Genomic DNA, 23,924 nt, shown 5'->3' with positions numbered 1-23,924 from the left:
GCAGGCAGAGCGCGGTGTGCGCTGAGGATAGGTGCGCGATGCCCCGTGGGCCTGCTGGGACATGTAGTGCGCCAAACCTACCCGCCCTCGTCCCGAAGCAGGCGGGGAGAAGCGCGGTAAACATCGCGGTGCTTGGGCTGACCTCGCGCGAGAGGTGCCAAGCTGCCGGTGCGCATGTGGTAGCGCCGGGCACGGCGGGTTGAGGGGTGCTGGGGCTGCGCTCGCTTTCTTTTCCCTCTTCTCCTGTGCTCTCTCCTCCGCTCCGCGCCCCTCCGGCTCTCACGGAGCTGTGTCGGGGGGCAGGGGTCAAGCCAAGGGGCAGTTCGGGGGGATTTGCCCCCCCCGGGCGCCATTTTGCTCTCCCCGTTCGCACCGCAGTCTCGGCCCCGCGCACTGAGGGCTCACCGCTGCCTCCCCGCCGCGTCCCCTCGGGCAGCCCGAGCAGAGATGGGCAAGGCGGCGAAGCGGAAGAAAAAGGTGTCAGTGCCCTCCGCAGCAAGGGGCCCTGTGAAGTCGGCCATGGCCGTGGTCAAGAGCAACCCCTTTGAGGTGAAAGTCAACAGGCAGAAGTTTGACATCCTGGGGAGGAAGACCAAAAATGATGTGGGGCTGCCTGGTGTCTCACGGTCCAAGGCTATCAAGAAGGTAAGAGGACATCCAAGGGAGGGAGGAAGGGTGGTATCTGTGGGTTTGGGGAGATGATAAAGCTGGAGCCCTCTCAGGTGATCTAAGCGAGCACAGGGGGAGTGGCAAGAGCCACATGTCAGTGCTCAGGTGGTGATGGAGAGCTCGGGGAATGGCTCCCGCCAGTGCATCCCGCAGGAATGGTTCTTTTTTCAAGTTACCGAGCTCCGGAATACAATGGCACGTGTTGTCGGCAAGTAAATACCGGACCGGAGTCAGTGTTCATTACACTGGTCCGTTTTGGTGATCCCAGGATGTTAAGCTTCTTGATTATGTTTTAACGTGTAAAAGTGTGAGATTGAAAGGGCACTAAGGTAGGGATGCAGTGGAAAATGTGTACCTGACATAAAAAAAACTGTCATTCATTTGGAAATCAAATGCAGGTGATTTTTTGCACACTGTTTAAATGGTCGAGTTGTGGAAGTATGTTGGGATATAGTGATCTGTCCTCAACTGTCATAAGAATGACCCTACAACTTAAGAATAATAATTTTTTTATCTTTCACCTTTGTACCATTTTCAAAATCCCTCTTTTCCTTTCTCTGTTGCCATCAGTAGCTACCTGACCAAAATCTGTAATGCGTAAGGGAGAGTGTATCATACTCTGCGTCTGGGATTCCAGCAGCCTACCTTATTCTTGGGGGAAACCCTGGACTTTTTAGTGGGCTGTCACTTCAAACAAACCAGCGAAGAAGTTAAAACCTTTGCAGATCAAATTAAAGCTGAAAAAAGTGTAATTTGAAAGTATGCCGCTGAGATTCTCTGACATGTTACATACATGCTGTTGCTGAACAGAATTTAAAGCACTGACTAAAAGAGCAAGTGCAGCAAAAGCAAACAGTTTATCATTTTACATGTATTGTAAAAGGTCATGCATGAAATAATTTCTTTTTATCAATAAGAGATGTAATCAAATAATTGAGTACAAAAAAAAAGCAGAAACGCTCTTTGGCACCCAAGGTTTTAAGAGATATTATGTTCACATACAGTGTCTCAGCTGCATGATAATTTATATCTTTACTGCAAAAACTAAATAGAAGGTAGAACTGGCCCAACAGTAGGTGAAACCTGAGTTTTAGTGTCATTTACAGCAGCATCTGAAAATTGTGAATGCTCAATATGGTTGCAGAGGTCTGATGTGGGAAACTCAGCCTTTGCCTTTAGTGCAGCACTTTATGGGGTCCTGGACCCACTTGAAGCTTTTATGTCTTAGATGAAATAACAAAAAGAAGTTTAGCTGACTTTTGCTGGCTTTTTTTGCTTTCTTTAATATGTTATTCTTAGTTTACTAAGCTTCAGACAAATCAGAATTCTTCAGTGGAAATGCACGGGGGTTGTATGTGATAACATAAAGGTGAGATATGATATAACATTTTATCTTCACATGGGAGCTTGTAAGAGAACTTAATGAATCTGAATGTGTTGCAGGAGCTTCCCGTCTTTTTTTTTATGTTAATTTTTCCTTCTCTTTCATTGCATTCTGGTAAATTATTATTTATGGTATGATGGCAATATAAAGATTATTATGTTGATGGGATACCATGGAGTCTTTTTTCCATTAACTTTGAAAGTAGTTGCTCTCTGTTCATTTCATCTCCTTTTGTCTTTCTCCTTCTAGCGCAATCAAACGTTACTGAAAGAATATAAAGAGAGAGAAAAGACAAATGTGTTTAAAGATAAACGTTTTGGTGAATATAACACCAAAATAAGTCCTGAGGAAAAGATGATCAGACGATTTGCTCTGGAAAGACAGGTAAATGATTTAAAATAAAAAACCAAAACCAACAAAACCACAATATACACCTGAATTTTTAGGTTGGAACCGCCTTGTTACTACAGGGTTTTGCAAGGTAATGCTATATTTTTTATATGTTTGGAATTTATGAAAAAGGTATTTTTAGTGGAAATAGAAGCTTTGTCATTAACTCTTTCTGGTTTGCAAGACAGTTTTTTGAAGCAGAGATATCTTTGAGCACTGACATGCAAGGAAGCTAGTTATAAGCAGATTCATTGATTACTTGGATTTCTTTGACTGCCCTGATTTAGGAGTTAAATTATGAAAAGGCAATCAGCATCAGGTATGTTCAGTAGCTGCACAGAACTCTGTAACTTACGGTCATTCTGTACAGAGAGTTGAATGTGCAGTGCTCTCCTCTCTGCCTCATTGTACTCAGTCTCCAGAACTGAGTAGTGTAATTTTTAGAGGTTGGAGTCTGTTTCATTAGGCCTGAAATGCAGTAATTAAAAATTGACGTTACTGATATGTAGATAAAACTTAAGCTTCTCTAGGTTTCCTGAGTTAGTCCATTTGTACATTAGTATAAGAAAGACATGACACTCATTCACTTAACAGTTATTGTATTTTAATGAAAATATTGGTCTGGCAGTACTGTTATTCCATTGTTGAGTTCCAGCAGAGCACTGGAATGAGAATATCAACCAGCACTAAAAATAAGGGCTGTGTTAATTTATTGCCTGGGAACTCAAGATCTTTCAATATTTCATTGGTTTGTTTAATTGTTCTTAGCAAAATTATGGAAAGAAGAATATCTATAATCTCAATGAAGATGAGGAATTGACTCACTATGGCCAATCTTTGGCAGAAATTGAAAAACTAAATGATATTGTCGATAGTGACAGTGACACAGAAGAAAGAGGAACACTGTCAGGTAAGAAGTGTCAGCTGGTGTCCCACTACTGGTTTTATTAGTGAGAAGTGTGTACATCATTTGTTCAGTAATGTCTCTCAGTGAGAAAGAATATAATGTAGTAGGTTGGAATGTTTAAGCCAGATTTGATTACTTCTTAGCCATACACAGACCAACTCTGGATTTTAGCAGGGGTTAAGTTGGACATACCTACTGGCAAGCTTCTTTATTTTGGGAACTTTTCAGCATAAACAGGGACATGGATTTTGAGCCTTTTGGCCAGAATCTGTAGTGTGTTTTCTGGTTGCTTTCTTGCACCTTTGGACCTACCTCTTTGATAAATACTGCAAAAAAACATGTCCCTACCTCATACCAAGTATTTGTCAGTGTAAATTATGTGTCTAACATAATCTTTTTTGGTATGGCCATTCCCATAAGGATGGGAATAATGCCTGGTTGGTTCAGTAGTTAAAATTACTCCCACTCTCAAAGAACAGAGAGATACTGTCCCAGGAGCAGTACTCTTGCAGTCATGTGGATTTGAAAGACTCACATTCTACTTTTTTTTTCCCAGCTGAATTAACTGCTGCACATTTTGGAGGGGGTGGAGGCCTCCTTCGTAAAAAAATACCAAGTGAGCAGCAAGATGAAGAAGAGGAAAAACCTAAGTCTAGGAAAGAACTCATAGAAGAAATGATAGCCAAATCTAAACAAGAAAAGGTGAGTTTTTAGCCCTGAAGTATAAGTGAGCATGGTTAAGAAGCTGTCACCATTCCCGTATTTGTGGAATAGAATAGTAGTTGCATAGAAAACAAAGAAGGAAGCTGTCTAAGAGAAGAGTCCAAGCTCCATGAATAAAGTCTGACTTTGTAGGCATTTTAGATATAACCTGTATATCTGTCATTCTTATATATCCCCAAATCTCCGTTCTGTTCACACCTAACTTGTTTTCTGTATGCAGCCCTTGTACCATTCAGCATAGCTGTATACTGCTTCTTCCACAAAGAATATTTGCAGCTTCAAAATGTTAAATATTTGAAATTATTCATTTAAGACAGCATTTTGGTTTAATGTTGTAAATGCTGTATCATGTCCATCTGAACATAACTGCTGCATTTGTTTTTGTTGTATTTTTCTAGCAAGAGAGACAAACTCGGCGAGAAAGTGCATTAGAACTGACAGAAAAACTTGACAAAGACTGGAAGGAAATCCAAACCCTTATGGCCCGCAAAACCCCAAAGTCAGAGAGGAAGGACAAAGAAGTAGAAAAACCCAAGGTAAGGTTTTGATTAGATTAATGTCCTTGGTTCTAGGAAGTTGTAGTTTTGACTTGTAGTGGCTGAAGTATAAGGCCAAGTTCATCACTTCATAAAATAAAATGTTTCCTGCTGTTCACATTGAAGGAGTGCTACAGTGTCAAGACTGTCTGATCAGTTGGAATATAGGATTTTGTATGATTTCTCTGATTTTAATGAGTTATTGTTTTTCTTTAGTTTTCAAGTGAGAGAGGTTGCAGGCTGAACAACACTCTTACACTACAGCTTATTTTATGACTAATACATTTTCTTGAAGAATTAAAATCGTTGGTAGTGTTGACTTATTTTGAATGTCTTTGGAGTGTTCCTTGGATAAAACAACTTGCACTTGATAACAGACATTTCCTTGTTGAAATTGGGTTCTGTCCCTTTTTGAAAGGGAATGAAAATAATTTACATTTGAATAGATAACTTATGGTCTCGTGCCTTTTTTGTCATTTGTATTCAATACTAAGGGAAATAAACTTAAATCTAAGAATAGGTATTGTATTGTGTTGAGCTTTTCTTTTTCTTCTAGAAATTTCTATTATGTTGCAGAACATCATGAATTTCCATTCATTGTTTTGCAGTAGAATTCAGCTTTTATAAGATCAGTTAATTAGTTCAGTCTTGCATTAAAACTGATCTCAAAGTGCGACAGAACATACTGGATCAACAGTTCATATTTTGGTGTATGGGATTTTGGGTTTGTTTTGTAGCATGCTGAAACTCACTGAATATCAGCATTCCTTTTTATTCTCTTTAAGCTCGACTTCTTTGTAATGGAAATAGCAAAGGCTTATCTCATGTCTGACAGTATAAAGGGAAATGTAAATTATACTTCTATTAATTTATTAATTCTAGTTGTGCTGTGTTAATAAACAATGTTTTAAAGTTTTTTTCATGTAACAAATGAGCCTGTTATTCAAGATACTGTTTTTGAGTTTCTGAGTTGTGAGTAACTTAAGTAAGGGAGGGGGAAATTCCAGGATAATTTCTATTCAAGTGTTCATTGCATTCCTTGTCTTAATACTGAGTTGAGTGTTCTTGTAGCTTGCTTTGGAAGCAGTCTTTTCCTCTTATCTTAATAGTCTGATTTCTTAGCTGTTAGTCTGGCAGAGGGATGGCTGCAAAGCAGAATAATGAAACTTAAGATAATAAACAATTGCATAAATATTTCTTTAGCCTGATGAATACGATATGATTGTTCGAGAACTTGGATTCGAGATGAAAGCAAAACCTTCAGAAAGGCTGAAGACAGAAGAAGAATTGGCCAAAGAGGAGCAGGCACGACTCCAGAAGCTCGAGGTATACCATTTATGGTTGAGATTGTTTGGGGCCTGTCTTTTGGGAGTGACTGGTTATATTCATTGCTTGACCTTCGATTGTAAATGGCTGTACTAAACTGCAGTTCGTCAGAGGAGGAATTCAGGAAATCTTCTGTTTGTGTTTGTAATCTGATATTAAAACAAACCCCCATAGGCCTAGTATGTGACTGTGAAGATTTATGAAATGAGTCAATCTTCCTTCAATAAAAATGTAATGTTACTTTGATTTGCCTTTAAATGTATTAAATTATTCAGAGTTGAGAGGTGCTTCTAAGTCAGTGGACTATCATGTTGCACAGCAGTTGAATTAATACACTGGACAAATCTTTTATTGTTTTCTTCTGATGTTGCAAGAGCCTTCCAGTGGTAGCATGTATTTAGCTTTGCTTTGGAGAGGAGTGGGATTGTCTTGGGAAATGTTGCATACTGCTTCTGTTACATGGAGCTCTGAGTCTTACAGGAAGATGGAATAATTTGGTAAATGTTTCATTCCTTTTTTTTTTGTTGTTGTTGTTTGGTTGGTTTGGTATACTAGGAACACATTTAAGGCTATAGGGAATTCAGTACCTTCAGATTACCTCAGAGCAGCTCAGTATCTAATAGAACAGAGATTTTTTTTTTTCTTTTCTGCTCTTACCATCTTGTTTGATGTTCAGTCTGTATCCCAAAAATATTGGGATATGGCTGTGCTTACTACGAGCTTGTTACACATAGAGGAAACAAGTAAACACTGCAAAACCCTGAAACACTGTAGAAGCTATTATTTTCTAGTAATGATGTCCCATAAACAAGAGATAAATTTTAAAATAAGAACACAATGCTTCTGGTTAACCCAGTTTTAAAGCCTTTTAAATAAGTTAATCTACTTGACTGTGTACTCTTATCAGATTATACTCCCTACAGACAAATAGGGTATTGTCAGCTTTTGCCTGTAATTTCCCAAGTTGCTATTTTTTTCTTTTCAACAACTTTTTGAGTAATCCAAATTAGCTGGTTTTTTTTTCTTGGGTTTTTTAGCTGTAGTACTTGAGGGATCTTTCATTTTGGTGTAGTTAGCTGATTGATCTAGATGTCTCACATCTGTGTGTGGTATTTCTTGTGAAACACAGGCAGATCGATTACGCCGAATGCATGGGATAGATGAAGAGGCAAATAAAAAGAGACCCAACCACATGTCAGCTGATGATCTTGCTGATGGCTTTATCCTGGATAAAGATGACAGACGTTTATTATCCTACAAGGTAAGGTTTAAAATTTCTGAATTTTCAGAGGTCTGTAAAGGAGATTAGGAAAAACAGTTTGCAAGTGAGCTCTGTGGAGGCATTTAATCCAACCTCCAGCTCAGAGTAGGGTCAACTATGAAATCACCAGTTTACTCAGATCCAGTCTGTTGGAAAACCTCCAAGAATGGAGGCTGCTCAGAGCGATGTGCACTGACTGCCCTTACTGTGAAGAGTTTTTTTTCATATCCAGGCTGCATAAGCCCAGGTCTGCCTCTCCTCACAGGGCAGGTGCCCCAGCCCCTGGGAGTCTCAGTGGCTTTCTGCTGAACTTGCTGCAGAGAAAGATACCTTTATTGTATCTGAAGGCCCAAAACTGGATACTGTGTTCTGTGTGATCTTACAAGTGTCAAGTAAATAGTTGTTTCCTTCTGTTTACTGACTGTATTCCTGCTTTTAGAGTAGCCTTCTCTGCTGCTGATGTACTGGGTTGAAGAGGAGGCTCTTCAGCCCTTCTGGTCATTTTTTTTTTTTTTTAAATTTTCGCTGTATTTGATACAGCTTATACCAAACTTCAGAGTTACATGTTCAGACAGATCATCTAAAGATGAGTATATTTCTGGAAGACTCCTTTCCCTCTGAAATAGTTTTGATTAAGGTGGCGGAGCAACATAATCTTAAAGCTGATGCTATGAGTCACCCTGACTGTGGTGTACATGTAGGTACTGATCCTCTCATCTTCTCACAGACAAGTAAAAGGGGAACTGCTGCTCTCCTTGAAGGGGAGAATATCAATTGTGAATGTGAATTTAAACTGATAATTAATAAAATCAGGATGGGACCAAATATTTACCTGATACACTGTTTTAACACATAGAAGGAATATATTTTTTAACCAAGAATGTTTCTGTAAGTGATGTTGAAATTCTTTCCGTATCGTCTGCTAGTTTTTCTTCTGTGTGGTTTCTTTTAGTCCTTTTATACTACCTCTTATTCTTCCAGTTTCTTACAGCCCCTTGAAAATACCCTACTTTTTTTTTATATCTATATGTATGTTCTCTCCCTAGTATCCCTTCTTGGCTGGCACTGCTGGCATTCACTGCCTGGTCAGGGTAGCAAGGCTCAAATTCTCTTCATGCATCTTTAAGATAGCTTTGCATGGTAGTTCTGGTGAGGAGCTGCCACTTTATCAGTTTAACTGGCTTGTTTTCTCTATGGACAGGATGGAAAAATTAATATTGAAAATGAGGAGGAGAAAGAAGAGGAGGAAGGAGAGGCAGAAGAAGAGGAGGAAGGAGGGGAAGAAGATAATGAGAACGAAGAAGAAAGTGAAGAAGAATCTGCAAGTGAAGATGAGGCAGATGATGCTGCAGATAGCCACTCTGATCTTGCATCTGATCTTGAGAGTGAAGAAGAAGCTTCAGGGAATAAAGTAGAGAAGAAACACCTGGTAAATGAAAATGAATCACAGAATGTGGAGAAATTAGATCCAAAGAGAGAAGCTGCCAAATCAGAACTTCCCTACACATTTGCTGGTAAGCAAAGGACTGATCCAGAGATCCCTTGTGAAGAGGGTTCATAACAACCAGTCACTTTCTCTGCCCTATAGGTCTTACATTCATCCATGAAGTTTTGCTTCGTAGTTGTCTTTTACTATTTAAAGAGTAGGCAGTAACTGCTGTTCTTATTGAGCAGCCCTAGTCATGCTTGGAGCAGTAGGAACCAGATCTGTTTCATGCCAGAGCAGTTTCTGCCCCCCTGAGCAGCACCAGAGTTGGAAGATAAACACTGGGGAGTGAAAAATACCCATGCTTGTTTCTGTAGGCAACCAGCACATCCAGTCTGAAGTGCAACTGTTTTACCTAAGAGAAGCCAGAACAGTATTCTGTGATCTATACTTAACAGTTTCTCTGGTGTTTGGACTGACATTTTTGTCAGAAGATGCTTGGAGAGGCAGGATTCTGTAGTTTAATCCCTGTGATGTAATGTTGCAGTATTGTGGAGACACTCAAAGTTTCACTGGTCTGGGTCCACGCCTAGCAGGAAGGAGGAGACCTGTTTCAAGTAGCACACAAAACATTCATTCATATTAAGTATATAATTCATTAACTATTGTCCTAGTGTAGATTTCTCTAACAAAAGTATCTGTTGCAAGATTAAACAACCTTTCAAACAACTTCCTTAAGTGCTTGTGTTTTTCCATCAAAAGAAGATGACTTATTACACAAAGGCTTTTAAATTGCATTCAGGCTTTGCTTTAACCAGAAAGCAGTCGTATTAAAATAACTCAAAAAACACAGCTAGTTAGGATGTCTTCTAGCATGTGGACTTTTGTAAAAAAACTAAATATATGCCAGGGTTTTGGGTTTTTTTGGGGGGGAGTGGTGTTTAAATAATATTCTCTTAGTGGCTATATTGTTACTTTTCTGAATGTTCTTTGCACAAAGCTTATTAGGTGTAAATTAAACATAGAGAGATTTAAACATTTTATTATGGTAAATTTATGGTTGAATGTATGTTTAGGTTTAATTCTGCTTTGTGTCAACACAGTTGTGCTGCTCAGCACAGGTGGTAAATACAGGATTTTAAGCATTGACTTAGGTTTATAGATGTAATGCTACATATAGTTATTAGTGTTTGAAAGGTAATTATTTAAAACGTCTATTGTTTCTTTTTTTCCTGAACAATAGCATTTTCGGATGGGAAATTTGTTGCACATTTGCTTGAATTAAAGAAGCAAAGTTTGAGATTTTGTCTGGTCTGTTTTTGTTTTTATTTTCTAGCTCCTGAGTCCTATGAGACATTTAAGTCTTTATTGGCTGGAAGAACAATAGAACAACAGCTTATTATACTGGAGAGAATTCAGAAATGCAATCATCCAAGCCTTGCAGTGGGAAACAAAGCAAAGTTGGAAGTATGGGGGTTTTGTTGTTTTAAGTTAAAAATTAACTTTTCATTCCAGAGTAAGCTTCAGTAAGTATTTGGGGAGCAGTATAAAATGTATATGCTTCTGTGTTGTGTATAACAGTAGACTTAACATAATCTTCATTTGCTTAGTCTGTGTCACTGTTTAAGAATATTTACAATGAAGGAAAACCAATAATTGTAACATATTATGCTTCTTGCAGAAATTGTTTGGCTTCCTTTTGGAATATATTGGAGAATTAGCAACTCTGGATTTACCAGAGCTCAGAACAATTGACAAACTGGTCCTGTAAGTATTAAATCCTATGGACTTTTGTTCCTTTGGGATTTAAAGAGAAAAACTACCTAAAGTAAAGCATTTAACTTGTTGCTTGTTTCAAGTATCCTGTAGAATTTGTTTTAACGTTGTTTCATGTATTACTTGATCTATTAATTGTACCAAGAGATTTTCAAAACCTCAGAATGTATTTTTTGATCTGCAAAATGGTTTTTGTGGGTAGTGGATACCATATATGCACGAAACTTCTGTATATGAAGTTATTTAGACTGCTGATAAAAGATTTAAGGTTTGCAATGACATTGTGCATTTCTGTTGCAATCTCTGTTTCTTCCACGAGTTTTAGTTCTGTGAATTCACTCAGGGAGCTAGATGAAAATGGAATTGAAAGTGTTCTAGTCAGCTCATGTGGAAGTTCCAACTAAACACTTTGCAGGAAGTTGTCAATTTGGCATTGTTGTCTTCAAGTACCTGACAAGCAGTTAGGCTGTGAGAAGAAGGCCAAGTGTGTCTCAGAGGTATACAGCAAAGGACAAGAGTCAATGGGCAAGGGCTGCAACAAGGCAAATTGCAATTAGATTGAAAGAAAACAATCTTCTCAGCAAAGGTACTGACCATTAAAATGAGTTTCCCAGGGAAACTGTGAAGATACACCAAACTCAACAAAGCCATGAGTAACCTGATCCAGCTTTGAAGGTAGCCATGCTTTGAGCAGTGGGTTGCATGAGATGATCTCCAAAGGTCACTTCCAAACAACATTGGTCTGGGGTTTCTATCTTGACTTTGCAGGCTAGACAGCTTTCTTTCAATGAGTTATTTTTCTGTAGTTTTCTGCATATATTTTGCATTTCATGCTAAAATCAGTTAAGTTTTTGAAAATCTCCTATGTGCAGCATTAGCATTCATTGCTTTGTTGCAATCATCAGCAAGAGCTCTGACCCATTGATACTCTCACACATGGTTTGTACCAAAGGGTAAATATGTTCTGGTTGTCTTTCAGAACTGGGATTTATTATTATCACTACAGACATACTTTAGTGAAAATACTGGAAGAACTCTGACCAAACAGATGCAGGCTCCAGACTGCATATGCCTGTAGGCACAAGCCATAGGCTTAGCTAATCTAACTTTGCGTTTGGGTTTTTTTTCCTTGTTTGCAGTAATAATTTTGCTAACCACGTTGCTGACTTACGTGTTGTTTAATATTGCCTAAGAGTGTTTAGAATAGTGGGCTGTCTAGTATAAGCCAGCATACTTCAGTGCAGTAAAATCTAAGTTAGGAGATTCAGAAGGATATGTCATAACCATAGCAAATGATTTAGGAGTGTACTTTAAAGTTTTTAATTATTTTTTATTTAAGATTTAGAAACCTATAACCCAAGGATTCTCACAAGGCCTAATGAAAAATACATGTCTCTGTAAAGTAAAGTATTACAATAATAATTTATATTCTAAAAAAGGAACATTTGTTGCAGGCAATTTTTTATTGTTATCAATTTTTTACTAACATCCATGGTGTAACTTAATTATGACTTAAATTTCTTGTTAATAGGCCATTGTACAATCTTTGCCAAATGTTTCCTGAGGCAGCCAGTGACAGTATCAAGTTTATCCTTCGAGATGCTGCACATGATCTGGAACAAGTAATTGAAGTCAAAGGCCGTGCAACATTTCCAGGTTTAGACATGGTAACAAATGCATATTGCTGGGATAATCTCTTTACATTAGTACAGAATGCTAATAAGTGCAAGATGACATTATGTAGTGAATTATTAGCATCCATGACTTTCTCGGTTTTTCAGTATTTGAAATTGCCTTTCTGGAGATAAGTTGTAACAAAAACCCCCACAACAACAGAAGAACTCCCCCCTAAGAAACAATCCTCACACACACATTCTTCAGAATAGAAGTGTGACTGTGGAATTAATAAGGGGAAAAGATCTTAAAATTGCCCTTCCAGTCTTCATAGCAGAACACTGTTTGTTTTCCTGATGAAACTTAAATAGGTAGTTTTAGGAAGAAGTGATGTTACCAGCTATGTTGTGATTTCTTTACTTGTGTTAAGTACAAATGTATTTAAAAAGTGCTCCATAGAAGTGCAATAGCTCTACAATATCTCCTAGTTAAAAAAAAAACAAAAAACCCCAAACAAACAAAAAAACAGCCAAGAAAATACTACTATGGATATAAAAATACAACATTTCTTAGTACTTTATGTATGATAATGGCTGAACTGGGGACTTGTAAAGAGTATCTTTCCTTCTTGTATTATTGTAATATCCACATTTAGCATGGCCAGTGAAAATGGAACAGATTCCTTTTACAGTGACTAGGTAAATGGCTGTTAGGGAATTCAAGAATGGAGCATATGGAAATTGAGCATTTCCTAAGTGTAGTAGTGTTCCAAAGGCAAACCATAAATTAATTCAGAGGAGCTACTTGTTTTCTGTCTCAGCTTGATGAATTGCTGCTGCCTAATGGAATAATTAGACTATTGAAAGAAAATAGACTGAAGGATTTGTTTGGAAGGCTTGGTTCTTACAGCTTGGAAGATATATTGAGTTCTTTTGAAGAGTCATTATTCAGGATGTTTCAGATTTTGCAGGAAATATAGTGTAGAGAGCTTTTAACTTCTATTTTTAATTTGTCACTGTCACCCTTATAACACCAGTCACTTTTTTGGCTTTCATTCCCTTCACTGGACTTTTCCAGGTTTCAGGCCATCATTATCTTTCAGGATGGAATCACATCATTGTGTTCTCAAAGCACTTGCTTAAATGAATGTCCTGTAGATCAGTTGTGTTTGTAGACCTTTCATATGCCTGGATTCTGGTCACTTCATTGTGTTGAGGACTGGTTGAAAGGTGTCACAGGTCCTGTGTGGCCACTTGCTCCTGTGTTTGTGGTGTGAGAGTATGTGACTGTGGTGGGCTGAAATGGGTCAGATGTTCTGGTGGAGTAAATGGGGTTGGGAGGCATAGTTGCTTCCTAACTGTTCTTTCAAATGCCTCACTCAATCCAATGTTCCATAATGGGTATTCCCTTCTCTCATCTAACTTAAACAGTTGTTTTAATAGTCATGTATCATATTAGATTTCTCAAAATTGTGTATATTGTAGTATTTTTGACTACTGTGTGGCAGTTACTCATTCAAATTTTACATATGTGTAAAGTCAAGATCCTCGGAATAATGTCTTAACTGTATTTTGCCTTATTCTCTTTTATGTGTAATCAGCTTATTTATTTGAAAATTGTATCTCTGCTGTTTCCAACTTCGGACTTCTGGCACCCAGTTGTAATACCTGCTTTTGTGTACATGAGTCAGCTACTTACCAAGGTACGTCTGTGATGTTGTATCTCAGTATATAACTTCACTTTCTTGTTTCTTCCTAGGACTCCAAACATGTCTGTTAGCATTAATGTGTGTAGTGGAACTGTTCTTGAAAAGGCAGCTTTGTGTTTGGTATAGTCACGATAGTAATTGGAAGAAAGGGTGAAGAGGTAAACACCCTTGCAGGGTATAGTCCAACTCACAAAACCATATCTCTTCAATTTTTCAAGCTGTCAAAAGAATTCCTTCTATGGTAAATTACATGTAAATTACATAGGGCTAATAAGACAGGTTGAGTACAATCTGAAGTAATTCATTAATAGTTTCTTTTTCCATATATTGCATTTCTGCATACTTGAAGGAGGTTATTGACTTAAAAATTGGAAGTATTTGTTTTCCTTGAAAATGTACCTAATGCAGTGCATTGAGTTAAAATATGTCCCTATTTTTATATACTAATATCATGTTTATATGTTTCAAAAGTCTTGAGCTAATTGTTCAATTGCTGCCAAGTTGCTCTGAGCCTTCTATTTCACTGGTTTGCTTATGAAAAATTTATTGTTTGTGGTTTAGCACCTTCTAGTGGCTAAGTGAGTTCTGATAAACCTGTTACTCAGTTCTGCAGATCCTCTTGAGTGAGGACCAGGGAAAACCAGAATGGTTTTCATTGATGATAAAAAGGTGTAGTTTTACAGACCGTAAATACTTAAAATGTAGCTAATATTTCATCTTTTCGGGAGATTCTGCATTTGTGATGTATAGACTTTTAATCAGGAATATTTTGTTAATTTTATTTCTTTTAGTGTCGCATTTCAACATTGCAAGATGTTATTAAAGGGTTATTTATATGCTGTTTGTTCCTGGAATATGTATCTCTCTCCAGAAGATTTGTACCAGAACTCATCAATTTCCTTCTTGGCATACTTCACATCTCTCTACCCAAAAACCAGGCCCAGGGTGAGTTTGTTTAGAGTAAATGAGTATTTAGTTGAGAGTCAGTTTAGAATTGGAGTTTATCTTTTAAATTTCAATACAAATATTTCACACTGATTTCATTGTTTTTAAACAAAAAGCCAAAATAATCTGCTAGAGTAGCCAAACACAATCTTGATTCTTGGGCATCTTGTTATGAACTAGATCCTCTGGTGTCGTTGGCAGGAAGGAAAGGACTGAAGTTATTAAAGGAAATGAAGTCATGTTGGCCACAGTTAAGTATTTTTGCAATATTGTCGTTCTAAACAGTCTGTGTGATTGGATTGTGTTCTGAAATTCAGAGTTCCTAATAGATTCCTGATGAGTACACTGTAACTTCACAGTGAGGCAGCAGCTCATGCTGCAGATACCCTTCATCTTCAGCTAATAGCCATGTCACCAAGCTAAATGAGACAGGTATATCACAAAGCTGGTATTTTTTATTTATGTGACATGGATTTGTTGTAATGTCATTGAGGGCAGCTATCCCCACAACATACATTTACTGATTTACATGTGTCAGTAACATACATTTGTAAGCTTTACAATTTGCATAGACAACAGGGAGAATAAATTTATCTTTTCAGTGTTATCTGTATGTTAGCAATTTTTTTTATTTGCCAGTCTCTCCCTTCAGTTATTTTTATTTTATTTGTTTCTGTCTTTAAAGTTATACTAGTTCTGGGGCTTTTTTTTGTTGGCCAGTTCAGTGACAATTTACTTTTGAGGAGTTTTGTCAGAGCATAGTAACTAATTCATGTGTTAGTATCTCTGTCTGGGCACAGCATGCAGGAAGAGACTCTGCAAGCAGGATATTACCAAGTGAAAAATTCAATTATTTGATAAACTCACAAGATAACTGGGATTTAATGAACTACAGACTATGTATTAGTATGCTCATCACTCTTGACAAGACCCTTAAGAGTCTATTCTCTAAATAGTCATCAGTCTGGTGAGGAAGGTTTAGCTTCTGTCAGGATTCTAGTACATCTTTAGTAAGCAATTCCCTTCCTTTCCCTACAGGACTTTTTTGCCTTTCCATGTTGGCTTTTTTTTGTTTTTCTTTTGACTTTTTTGAGCTACGCCTGATCCCTTTTCTCAACAAACCTAGCACTGCAGCTTCACCTTTATTACAGGGCATGGCTGTACTCTACCGACCTTTCCCCAGCTGCTTCTCACAGCTTAGCAGTTTCCTCTGAAGTGTGAGCCAAGGTTACACAGCTGGGCTGCATCAGAGCTAAGCTGTGGATTCTCAGAATGCAGACAGCTGAACTCTTAGGAGGAGGTGGGAAGAGGTTATGGAGTGGGTGGGTTACGTAGTACTTAAAATATTTTCTCCTTTGTGTACTCTTAGAAATATTTGATCTACAGAAGGTTTTGGTACAGTTAAAATATAGGATTCTGCAAAATTAGATGATAAACTTGAAAATTATTTGGTGGTAATTAATGACCAATGGTTACCTTTTTAAAAATATTTCTTTGTATTTCTCTTAATGGTTTTGCACTAGTTAAATTTGCATGGTGTTGGTTTCTGTTAGCAGTGAGGAAAAGCTCAATAAAAGATACATGAGAGGTACAGTGTTCTCTTTGAGAACTTTCCAGTCAGTGTTGATGTTTTGAAGTTCCTAAGGTATCCAGTTGTGGTTTTAAATATTCATGGTGGAAGTATTGCTGGTAATTGTAATGGTTAAGCTATCAACACAGAGTATTTTAAAATGAGCAGACATGCAGCTCTCTGGAATGCTGATACACTGTCACACCAAAAAAATTCTTGGGGTTCAATTTTGACAGTAAGTAGAGTCAGCAAATAAACTCTTAATGTTTTAATTTTATGATCTTGATCCATAAATTTCTCACATGAGAAAGATATATGGAATACAGCTTCATAAAAGACTGAACTACAGTCTGATTTAGAGTAAAAACTATTACCTTTAAAAAGAAAAGCTGTGGGTGGAGGGAGTGGGAAGGAGTTGTCGTGGTTGATAGCTTTAGCTAATGGAATTGTTAATGAGATCTGCTATCCTCTCACAAGTAAGCAGATAATAAAACTCACATATTATAGTTCCTGATCTTGCATAAGCATAATCTCATAAAACTTTGGGTCTCAAACCTGAAAACCTTTGTTTAAATATACTGTCCTCTGGCCTAACTGTGAAGAGCCACGTACAGACTCTAGAGCATATAAATAACCTGAACTTAGAGTTTGAAAAAGTTTTGAAATAAATTCCACTGCAAGCTTGCAGGACATAGCGAAAATGAAGCGGGGGGTGAGAACCCCAAGGTCCAGCACAGAGACTGCAAATTGTTTTGTCCCTTAGCCATGAAATTCCTCAGATGCTTCTTACATATTGCTGTATAAGTAATTTCACGGATCAGCTTGTGATCAGAAGCATAGGGATTCTTTAGTGTTTTCTGTATGCCCTGCTCCAGTATACTGCATTCCATGCTTTTCCTGTTTTAAAACTCCTAAGATGGAGTGGGTCTGAGGGTCCCTACTGTGAGCTGACAGGAGAGGCTTTGTGGCTGCAGCTTGGGCTCTCCCTGCTCCAGCTCACTGTGCTTCATGACCACCTTCTGGTCAAAGCCTTCTACTTGTGACTCCATGGGAAGGTCCTATGCCTGCCTTATGCTCTTAAGCATATCCAGTGCTCCATCCTGGAGCAAACCTGCAATTTAACTGTGCATCCTGTTTCCCACAGGGCAAATGTGTTACCTGCATGTCTTAACCTTCCCTATAAATGGAGTGAATCAAAGCATCGCAAAACAGTTTGAGTTGGAAGGGACCTCAAAGACCATCTAATTGTAACCCCCCTGCCATGAGCAGGGACACCTTCCACTGGACCAGGTTGCTCAAAGTCCCATCCAGCCTGGTTTTGAATGCTTCCAGGGCCAGGCATCCACAGCTTCTCTGTTCCAATGCCTCACCACTCTCATAGTTAAGAGTTTTTTCTTTATATCTGATGTAAATCTACCCTCTGTCAGTTTAAAACTGTTAACCGTCATCACCACACTTCCTGATAAAGAGTTCCTCCCCATCTCTCCTGCAGGCCTCATTTAAATACTGGAAGGCTGCTGTAAGGTCTCCCCAGAATCTTTGCTTCTCTAACATTCTTTAGGCTGAACAACCCTGGCTCCCCCAGCCTGTCCTCATATGGGAAGTGTTCCAGCCCTCTGGTCATCTTCATGGCCCTCCTCTGAATGCTCTTGAGCAGGCCAGTGTCCTTCTGCTGGGGGCCCAGAGCTGAACACATTCCTTCAGCTGGGATCTCATGAGAATGAAGTAGAAGAGAAGAATCCCCTCCCTTGACGTGCTGCCCACGCTGATTTTGTTGCAGTCCAGGATGCTTTGGCTTTCTGGGCTGCAAGAGCACACTGTCAACTCAGAATTCAGTTTTTCATCCACCAATACCCCAAGTGCTCTACAAAGCTGCTCTCAATCCACCCATTGCCCTGTCTGTATCCATGTGTGGGATTGCCCCAGCTCAGGTGCAAGACCTCATAGTTTGTCTTACTGAACTTCATGAGGTTCACATGGTCCCACCTCTGAAAGCCTGTCAAGGTGCCACCCCGTTCCTCTAGTGTATCAAGCACACCACTTACCTTGATGTCATCTGCAGGCTTGCTGAGGGTGCACTCAATCCCATTGTCTGTGTCCCCAACCAAGATGATCAATAATACTGGTCCCAGGAAAGGCCTCCTGCCAGACCCTACTCATAACCAATCTCCACACAGATAGTGAGCCACTGGCCACAATTCTGAGTGTGGCCATCCAGATAATTGCTTATCTACTGAGTCATACACCTGTCAGATTCATGCCTCTCTGGATTAGAGACCAGGATGTTGCACAGGACAGTGTCAAATGCTTTGTACAAATCCAGGTGGATGACATCAGTTGCTCTTTCCTTGTCCACCAATGCTGTAATCCTGTCATAGAAGCCCAGCAAACCCGTCAGGCACAATTTGCCTTTCATGAAGCCATGTTGACTGACACCAAGCACCTCTGTGTTTTGCATGTATTTTTGTGATGGTTTCCAGGAGGATCTGCTCCATGATCTTGCTGGGCACAGAAGTGAGGCTGAGCAGCCTGTAGTTCCCTGGATCTCTCCTCTTTCCCTTTTTAAAAAAAGGACTGTTTTGGGGACTGTTTTTCTCTTTTTCCAATCACTGGGAACTTTAGCAGTCTGCTACAACTTTTCAAATATGAGAGTGGTTTAGGAGCTTTATCTTGCCAGTTTGCACAGGATCCTCAGATGCCTAAGGTCCCAGGGACTTGAGCACATTCAGGTTCTTTTGTCTCAAGCCTGACCTACAGTGGGCAGTATTTGGTTTTCCCAGTTCCTGCCTTTGGTTTCTGTGACTTGGGCAGTGTGACTAGAGCACTGACCTGTGTCCCCATGCTCCAGTGTTTTCCATTGCTGTAGAAAAATTTAATACTGATAGAAGTATTTTTTAAGGTAGTACAGTTAAAAATGTAAAATGAGTTGGCTGTTTTTCTTCAGAAAGAATGCTTAGAATTGATCTTGTTTGATTGTTGTTCTTGATTTTTTTAGGCTATACTGTGGTGCATCCATTTACACCAGCGGGGAAAAATTTAGAATTGCTCTTGGTGTGTGATAAGGAGGATCTGGAAAGCTGGGAGAAGCAAAATGTGCCATTGAGTATTGTGACTAGATTAAAAGAAACCAGCGGAACAGAGATAAATCATATCAGGTGTGTAAAAAGTGTGAATGGAAAAAATACCAGATCATCTGTTGTGTCATCTCAGTGATGGTGCTCTTTTGAAGTAACAATAAAAGTAGTAGATAGTTCTGCTGTGTTTTTATGATGCTGCTCTGTAGCATAGAACAGGTGCTAGTCTTTTGCCAGAACATTATGCAGAGCACTTGTTGGAGTACTCAGATCTTCCATTCCTGTTCAGTACAGCTCTGAACTGATGAGGATGATGTAGGGACAGAGCAGAACTTTAAACTGCTTGATTCTTTAAACTGTCAAGCTCCTAAGGATCAAATAACTGTATGGATATAGTAGAACAATGAAATTAGAGAAGACCATAATTAAATGGGTTCACTAACCATGTTCAGCCTCATTTTTTATCTTGCACATGTGTTATACTATAACTTTATTTCAGGGATAAGTAAGCCTTTTGTTAAGTTCTAAGGGAACTGAAAACCAAAATTACTAATCCTTTTTAACAAAATTTTAGAACCTCACCACCAGTACCAGAACACTTTTAGAACCAGTATAAAAACTTCCTACTCCTCATAAGTGGCAAAGACACAATACTGGCTTGTGTTCAGTGCACTGACATAAAGTTTTGTTGCTGATGAAATTCTTCTGGTATTTGCTTAGGAGAGTGAAATTTTTAGTCTGAATTAACAACTATTTCTAGTTGTAACTGGTTCTGCCAAGCAGTCCTAATGGATGCCGCTAACAGTCCAAATTTAATTAACTCCGTTAATTTTATTTGTAAATCCACAGCAGTTTTTGCAAGTGAAATTGCTATTTTTTTTGTGCATTAACAGGTTATCATGTCTAGCCCTGTGTTTTGACCTTATTAAAAAATGTGCAGCTCTCTATGAGTCTTTACCATCATTCCATGAAATAATGCATCCTGTCAGAATACTCCTTACAAAACATGTGCCAGTGAATGAATATCCTGAAAAAATGCAGGTATGTATTCCTCAGGAATTAAATAATCAATGTGTTTTATTAGGAAATTCTTTGATCTTCATCAAAGAATTAAACAAAACACATGTAAGCATTAGTGAGATTTTTTTCGAGGATCAGGCATTTTGATGTTTCTGTGGAAAAAACAAGAGAAAATGTTTAGAAAAGGTATTTTCCCATTGTGTAGTGTTTCTTGCCCATCTAAATGAAGAGAACAGCACTTGGCTTGTAATAATGTAGCATTCCATGAGTGACAATTTATAAGAAGAGTAGTTTGGGCATCCGGTTGCTCTTGTACTTTCATAGTGAATCTGTAAGACCTTGGTAAAACAAATACACATAACAAACTGGAGAGGTAAAACTTAGAACTGTATAGGTAAAATGAACATAAATATGCCTGGTCAGTACCTTACCTAGGACAGCTGCTAATTTTCTAGCAATGAGATTCAAACTTTTAATTTTCTGAATGTAGCAAAATTGTCTTCTCCTCAAAGAAGCATCATAAAATGTCCTCAGAGAACAAAGTTTTATTACATAGATGATGCTAAATGGCCTATATTTTTTGCCATCAAAATTTAAAAAAAAAAGTCATTCTTAAAATTGCCATGAGAGAAAGAGTCTCGGTTAAACTGGCTTTAGGTTTGCTTCTTCCTCTGTTAGGTGAAACTACCTGCAGATGTCTTCATAGACTTCCAAAAGCTTTTAAGAATTATCCAGCCTGAATTACAGCATGTCAGTGTTAGCAGTGTCCTAATGAGTAGCTGTGACTTAACCCAGGAAAAAAACATAAGGGGAGGACATTAGTGTTGATTCAGTTTACAACAGCTTGTGATTTATGGTGGTTTTGATATGCTTTTACTATTGTAATTTGTTTTGCATTTTCAGGAATGGTATCACAGTGCTCTGAAAGAGCTGGAGAGCAAAGTAAAACACTACACCCCACTGATATGTGAGAAAAAGAAGCCAGTGCCATTGAAACAGTATACTCCTAAAATTGTGAAAGTGTAAGTAAAGAATGCTGGATGCAAAGGAAAGGTGCATTTAAACCTTAGGATTTTTAGCAAGCTAGAATGGATTTGGAAAGCAGGACAGAGAACAGAACTCTTTTTCTGCTAAATTTTGTGCATAATTCACAAGGGGCCAGCTACTTGGGTGGTAGGGAGGGAAAGAAAAAAGGAAAGAGGAATTTTAAGAGCAAATATTTATTTGTAGGAAAAATAGCACAGAAAGTCAACTCTTGCAGTTGTTATGTATATGAAATATATGAAGGTAAAAGATGGATGGGAAAACCACTAATTTAGTTTTGTAGATAATAGAACAGTGTTCAGATTCAGGAAATCTGCTTTATATTGGCTGCTGATTTATTTAGCCATTTTGGTTAAATATGGCTAAATAAGGGGCACAAATTGTCTATTTATTCTAGTAATTGAAGAGGATGGCTTTGCTCTGCCGTACACACTTATCCCCAAGTAACTGATTAGACTTTTTCTGTAAAATGCATCTAACTGACAGGGTCTGCAAAAATTTAAGGTGTATTGGGAGATTCCATCTTTCTCCAGACATCTTCCATTCTTCTGCTCTAGCTGTTTTAGTCTATTCAAAGTGCAGGCTGCATATGGGACATTGAAGTGTGGTCAATAGCGTGATGATGATGGGCAGTTAGAAGGTCTGGTCTGAGGTCATACTGCTTTTCCAGTATGTTCATTGGGCAGATCCTTATTTTGCAACTTAATCATATAATGTGCAGGAATTAAAATACTGAGATTTTTATACAAAAACTCTCCATATAAATATGAAAAAGTTGTGGGTTTAAGGTGGTCTGTGCTCACACATACATTCTTCTTTCAGCTTAGAGTTTGGAAAGAAGCAGGCAGGCAGCAAGAAGGAGCAAGAAAGAAAGCAGTTGATCCAGAGGCACAAGCGTGAACTTAAAGGAGCCATTCGTGAGATTCGGAAAGATAACCAATATCTGGCTAGAATGCAGCTGTCAGAAATCATGGAGAGGTAATGTAGCCTTTGCTTCAGCACCACTCTGGGGGTTGTTCTGCTGTGTGTTCATTTCTTTGCTGTGTGCCAAGACTGTCATTAATCATCAACCTTCCTGAACTTAAATAAGATGGGACAATTTGAGGAAAACCAAACATCTTCAATAGAGATCATTTAAAGTGTGTTCAGCTTTGCAGTTTCATTTCTTTAGTTTGAGGATGCAAAATATTTTTATTTAAATGTGTGTTGGTGAAATTTAAGAATTGTGGGGCTTTTTATGAATTAATAATTATTCTCTTAAGTATACTTATTTTCTCTAATGTAGTCTGTCTGAAATATTTAATATGTTGATTGTTTGTTTTACAGAGATTCAGCCAGAAAAAGAAAAGTGAAAGAGCTTCTTGGTAGCCTTGCTACACAGGAAGGTGAATGGAAAGCAATGAAAAGGAAAAAATGGCAGAATTAATTGGGACTAACTGCAGCGGGAAGCTTACTGCCATATAAAATTCCCCAACCTTATGCCTTTTGAACAGATTTTAATTGCATTTTTTGGATGTGCTCCTTTTGAAGAGACATCATTGGATCTGTTTGAAAAAATGAACCTGCTTATTAGGAAAATCCACAACTTTTCGTAAGGAAAATAAAAATAACACTTTTGTATGTGGCATGCTTCTGTTTTATTTTCATGAGAACGTTTGGATGAATAATCAGAATTCTAAGTCTAAAACCTGATCACACATGCAAAAAAGTTCTACAGCAGAAACCTTTTGTTAATTCAGGCTGGTGACAGGTCACTAGCAGGGTTCCATTTTAGGGCCAGTTCTCTTCAACACCTTCATCAACGACTTGGACATGGGGCTGGAAGCTATGCTAAGTAGGTTTGCTGAAGACACTGAATTGGGAGGAGCTGCTGATTCCCTCTGAGGCAGAGATGCCATGCAGGGAGATCTTGACAAAGTCACCAACTGTATGAAGTTCAACAAGGGAAAGTGCCAGATTCTGCACCTGGGATGGGGAAACCCTGCATGTACAGACAGACTGGGAAATGAGAGGCTGGAGAGCAGTGCTGTGGAAAGAGACCTGGGGGTCCTGGTTGATGGAAAGTTGGACATGAACCAGCAGTGCCCTGGAACCAGGAGGGACATCCCTGACCTGCGGACATCAGGGACAGCATGGCCAGCTGGGCAAGGGAGGGGATTGTCCTGCTGTGCTCTGGGCTGAGCCAGCCTCACCTCGAGTGCTGGGGGCAGTGTGAGTGCCACAATATAAGCAGGATATAAAGCTACAAGAGTGTCCAAAGGAGGGCAACAAAGCTGGTGAAGGCCTTGAGGGGAAGCTGTGTGAGGAGCTGCTGAGGGCACTTGGTCTGTTCAGCCTGAAGGAGACTGAGGAGAGATCTCATTGCAGTTACAGCTTCCCAGTGAGGGGAAGAGGAGGTTCCTAGATCTGATCTGTGTTTTGACCAATAGGTGAGACATTAAAATGCTCTACCTAGTGTTCATGAAGAAGAACATGCCGTCAGTAAATCTGATTTAACAGTTAGGCTGGTGGTTTTACACTGGCTTAGAATGTTTTCTTTGTTCTGTTTTTC

General features: G+C 38.7%; 1 protein-coding gene across 1 annotated transcript; it reads left to right on the top strand.

The window, feature by feature from the left end:
• Positions 1-31: 31 nt before the first annotated feature.
• NOP14 (NOP14 nucleolar protein) lies at positions 32-22,993 on the top strand. Its single transcript, XM_085059689.1, has 18 exons — positions 32-645; positions 2,303-2,437; positions 3,212-3,353; positions 3,907-4,052; positions 4,472-4,609; positions 5,813-5,935; positions 7,065-7,196; positions 8,398-8,710; positions 9,959-10,089; positions 10,304-10,389; positions 11,930-12,065; positions 13,613-13,714; positions 14,512-14,665; positions 19,231-19,390; positions 20,203-20,350; positions 21,233-21,351; positions 22,196-22,351; positions 22,700-22,993. The coding sequence occupies exons 1-18, from the start codon at positions 448-450 to the stop codon at positions 22,797-22,799; spliced, it is 2,619 nt and encodes an 872-aa protein (XP_084915815.1). The 5' UTR covers positions 32-447; the 3' UTR covers positions 22,800-22,993.
• Positions 22,994-23,924: the final 931 nt, after the last annotated feature.

The sequence above is a fragment of the Lichenostomus cassidix genome, chromosome 4 (genome assembly GCF_008360975.1).
Source record: "Lichenostomus cassidix isolate B80296 chromosome 4, HeHo_3.0, whole genome shotgun sequence".
Taxonomy (NCBI): domain Eukaryota; kingdom Metazoa; phylum Chordata; class Aves; order Passeriformes; family Meliphagidae; genus Lichenostomus; species Lichenostomus cassidix.
Note: the sequence above shows the minus strand (reverse complement) of the source record. Positions and strands in the feature narration are given on the sequence as shown.

Bases quoted from the DNA above. Each gene is read 5' to 3' on its own strand.
- NOP14 (XM_085059689.1), top strand. From the start codon at position 448: ATGGGCAAGGCGGCGAAGCGGAAGAAAAAGGTGTCAGTGCCCTCCGCA. The intron at 4,053-4,471 runs GTGAGTTTTTAG...GTATTTTTCTAG, and splicing joins CCAAATCTAAACAAGAAAAG to CAAGAGAGACAAACTCGGCG. The intron at 19,391-20,202 runs GTGTGTAAAAAG...GTGCATTAACAG, and splicing joins ACAGAGATAAATCATATCAG to GTTATCATGTCTAGCCCTGT.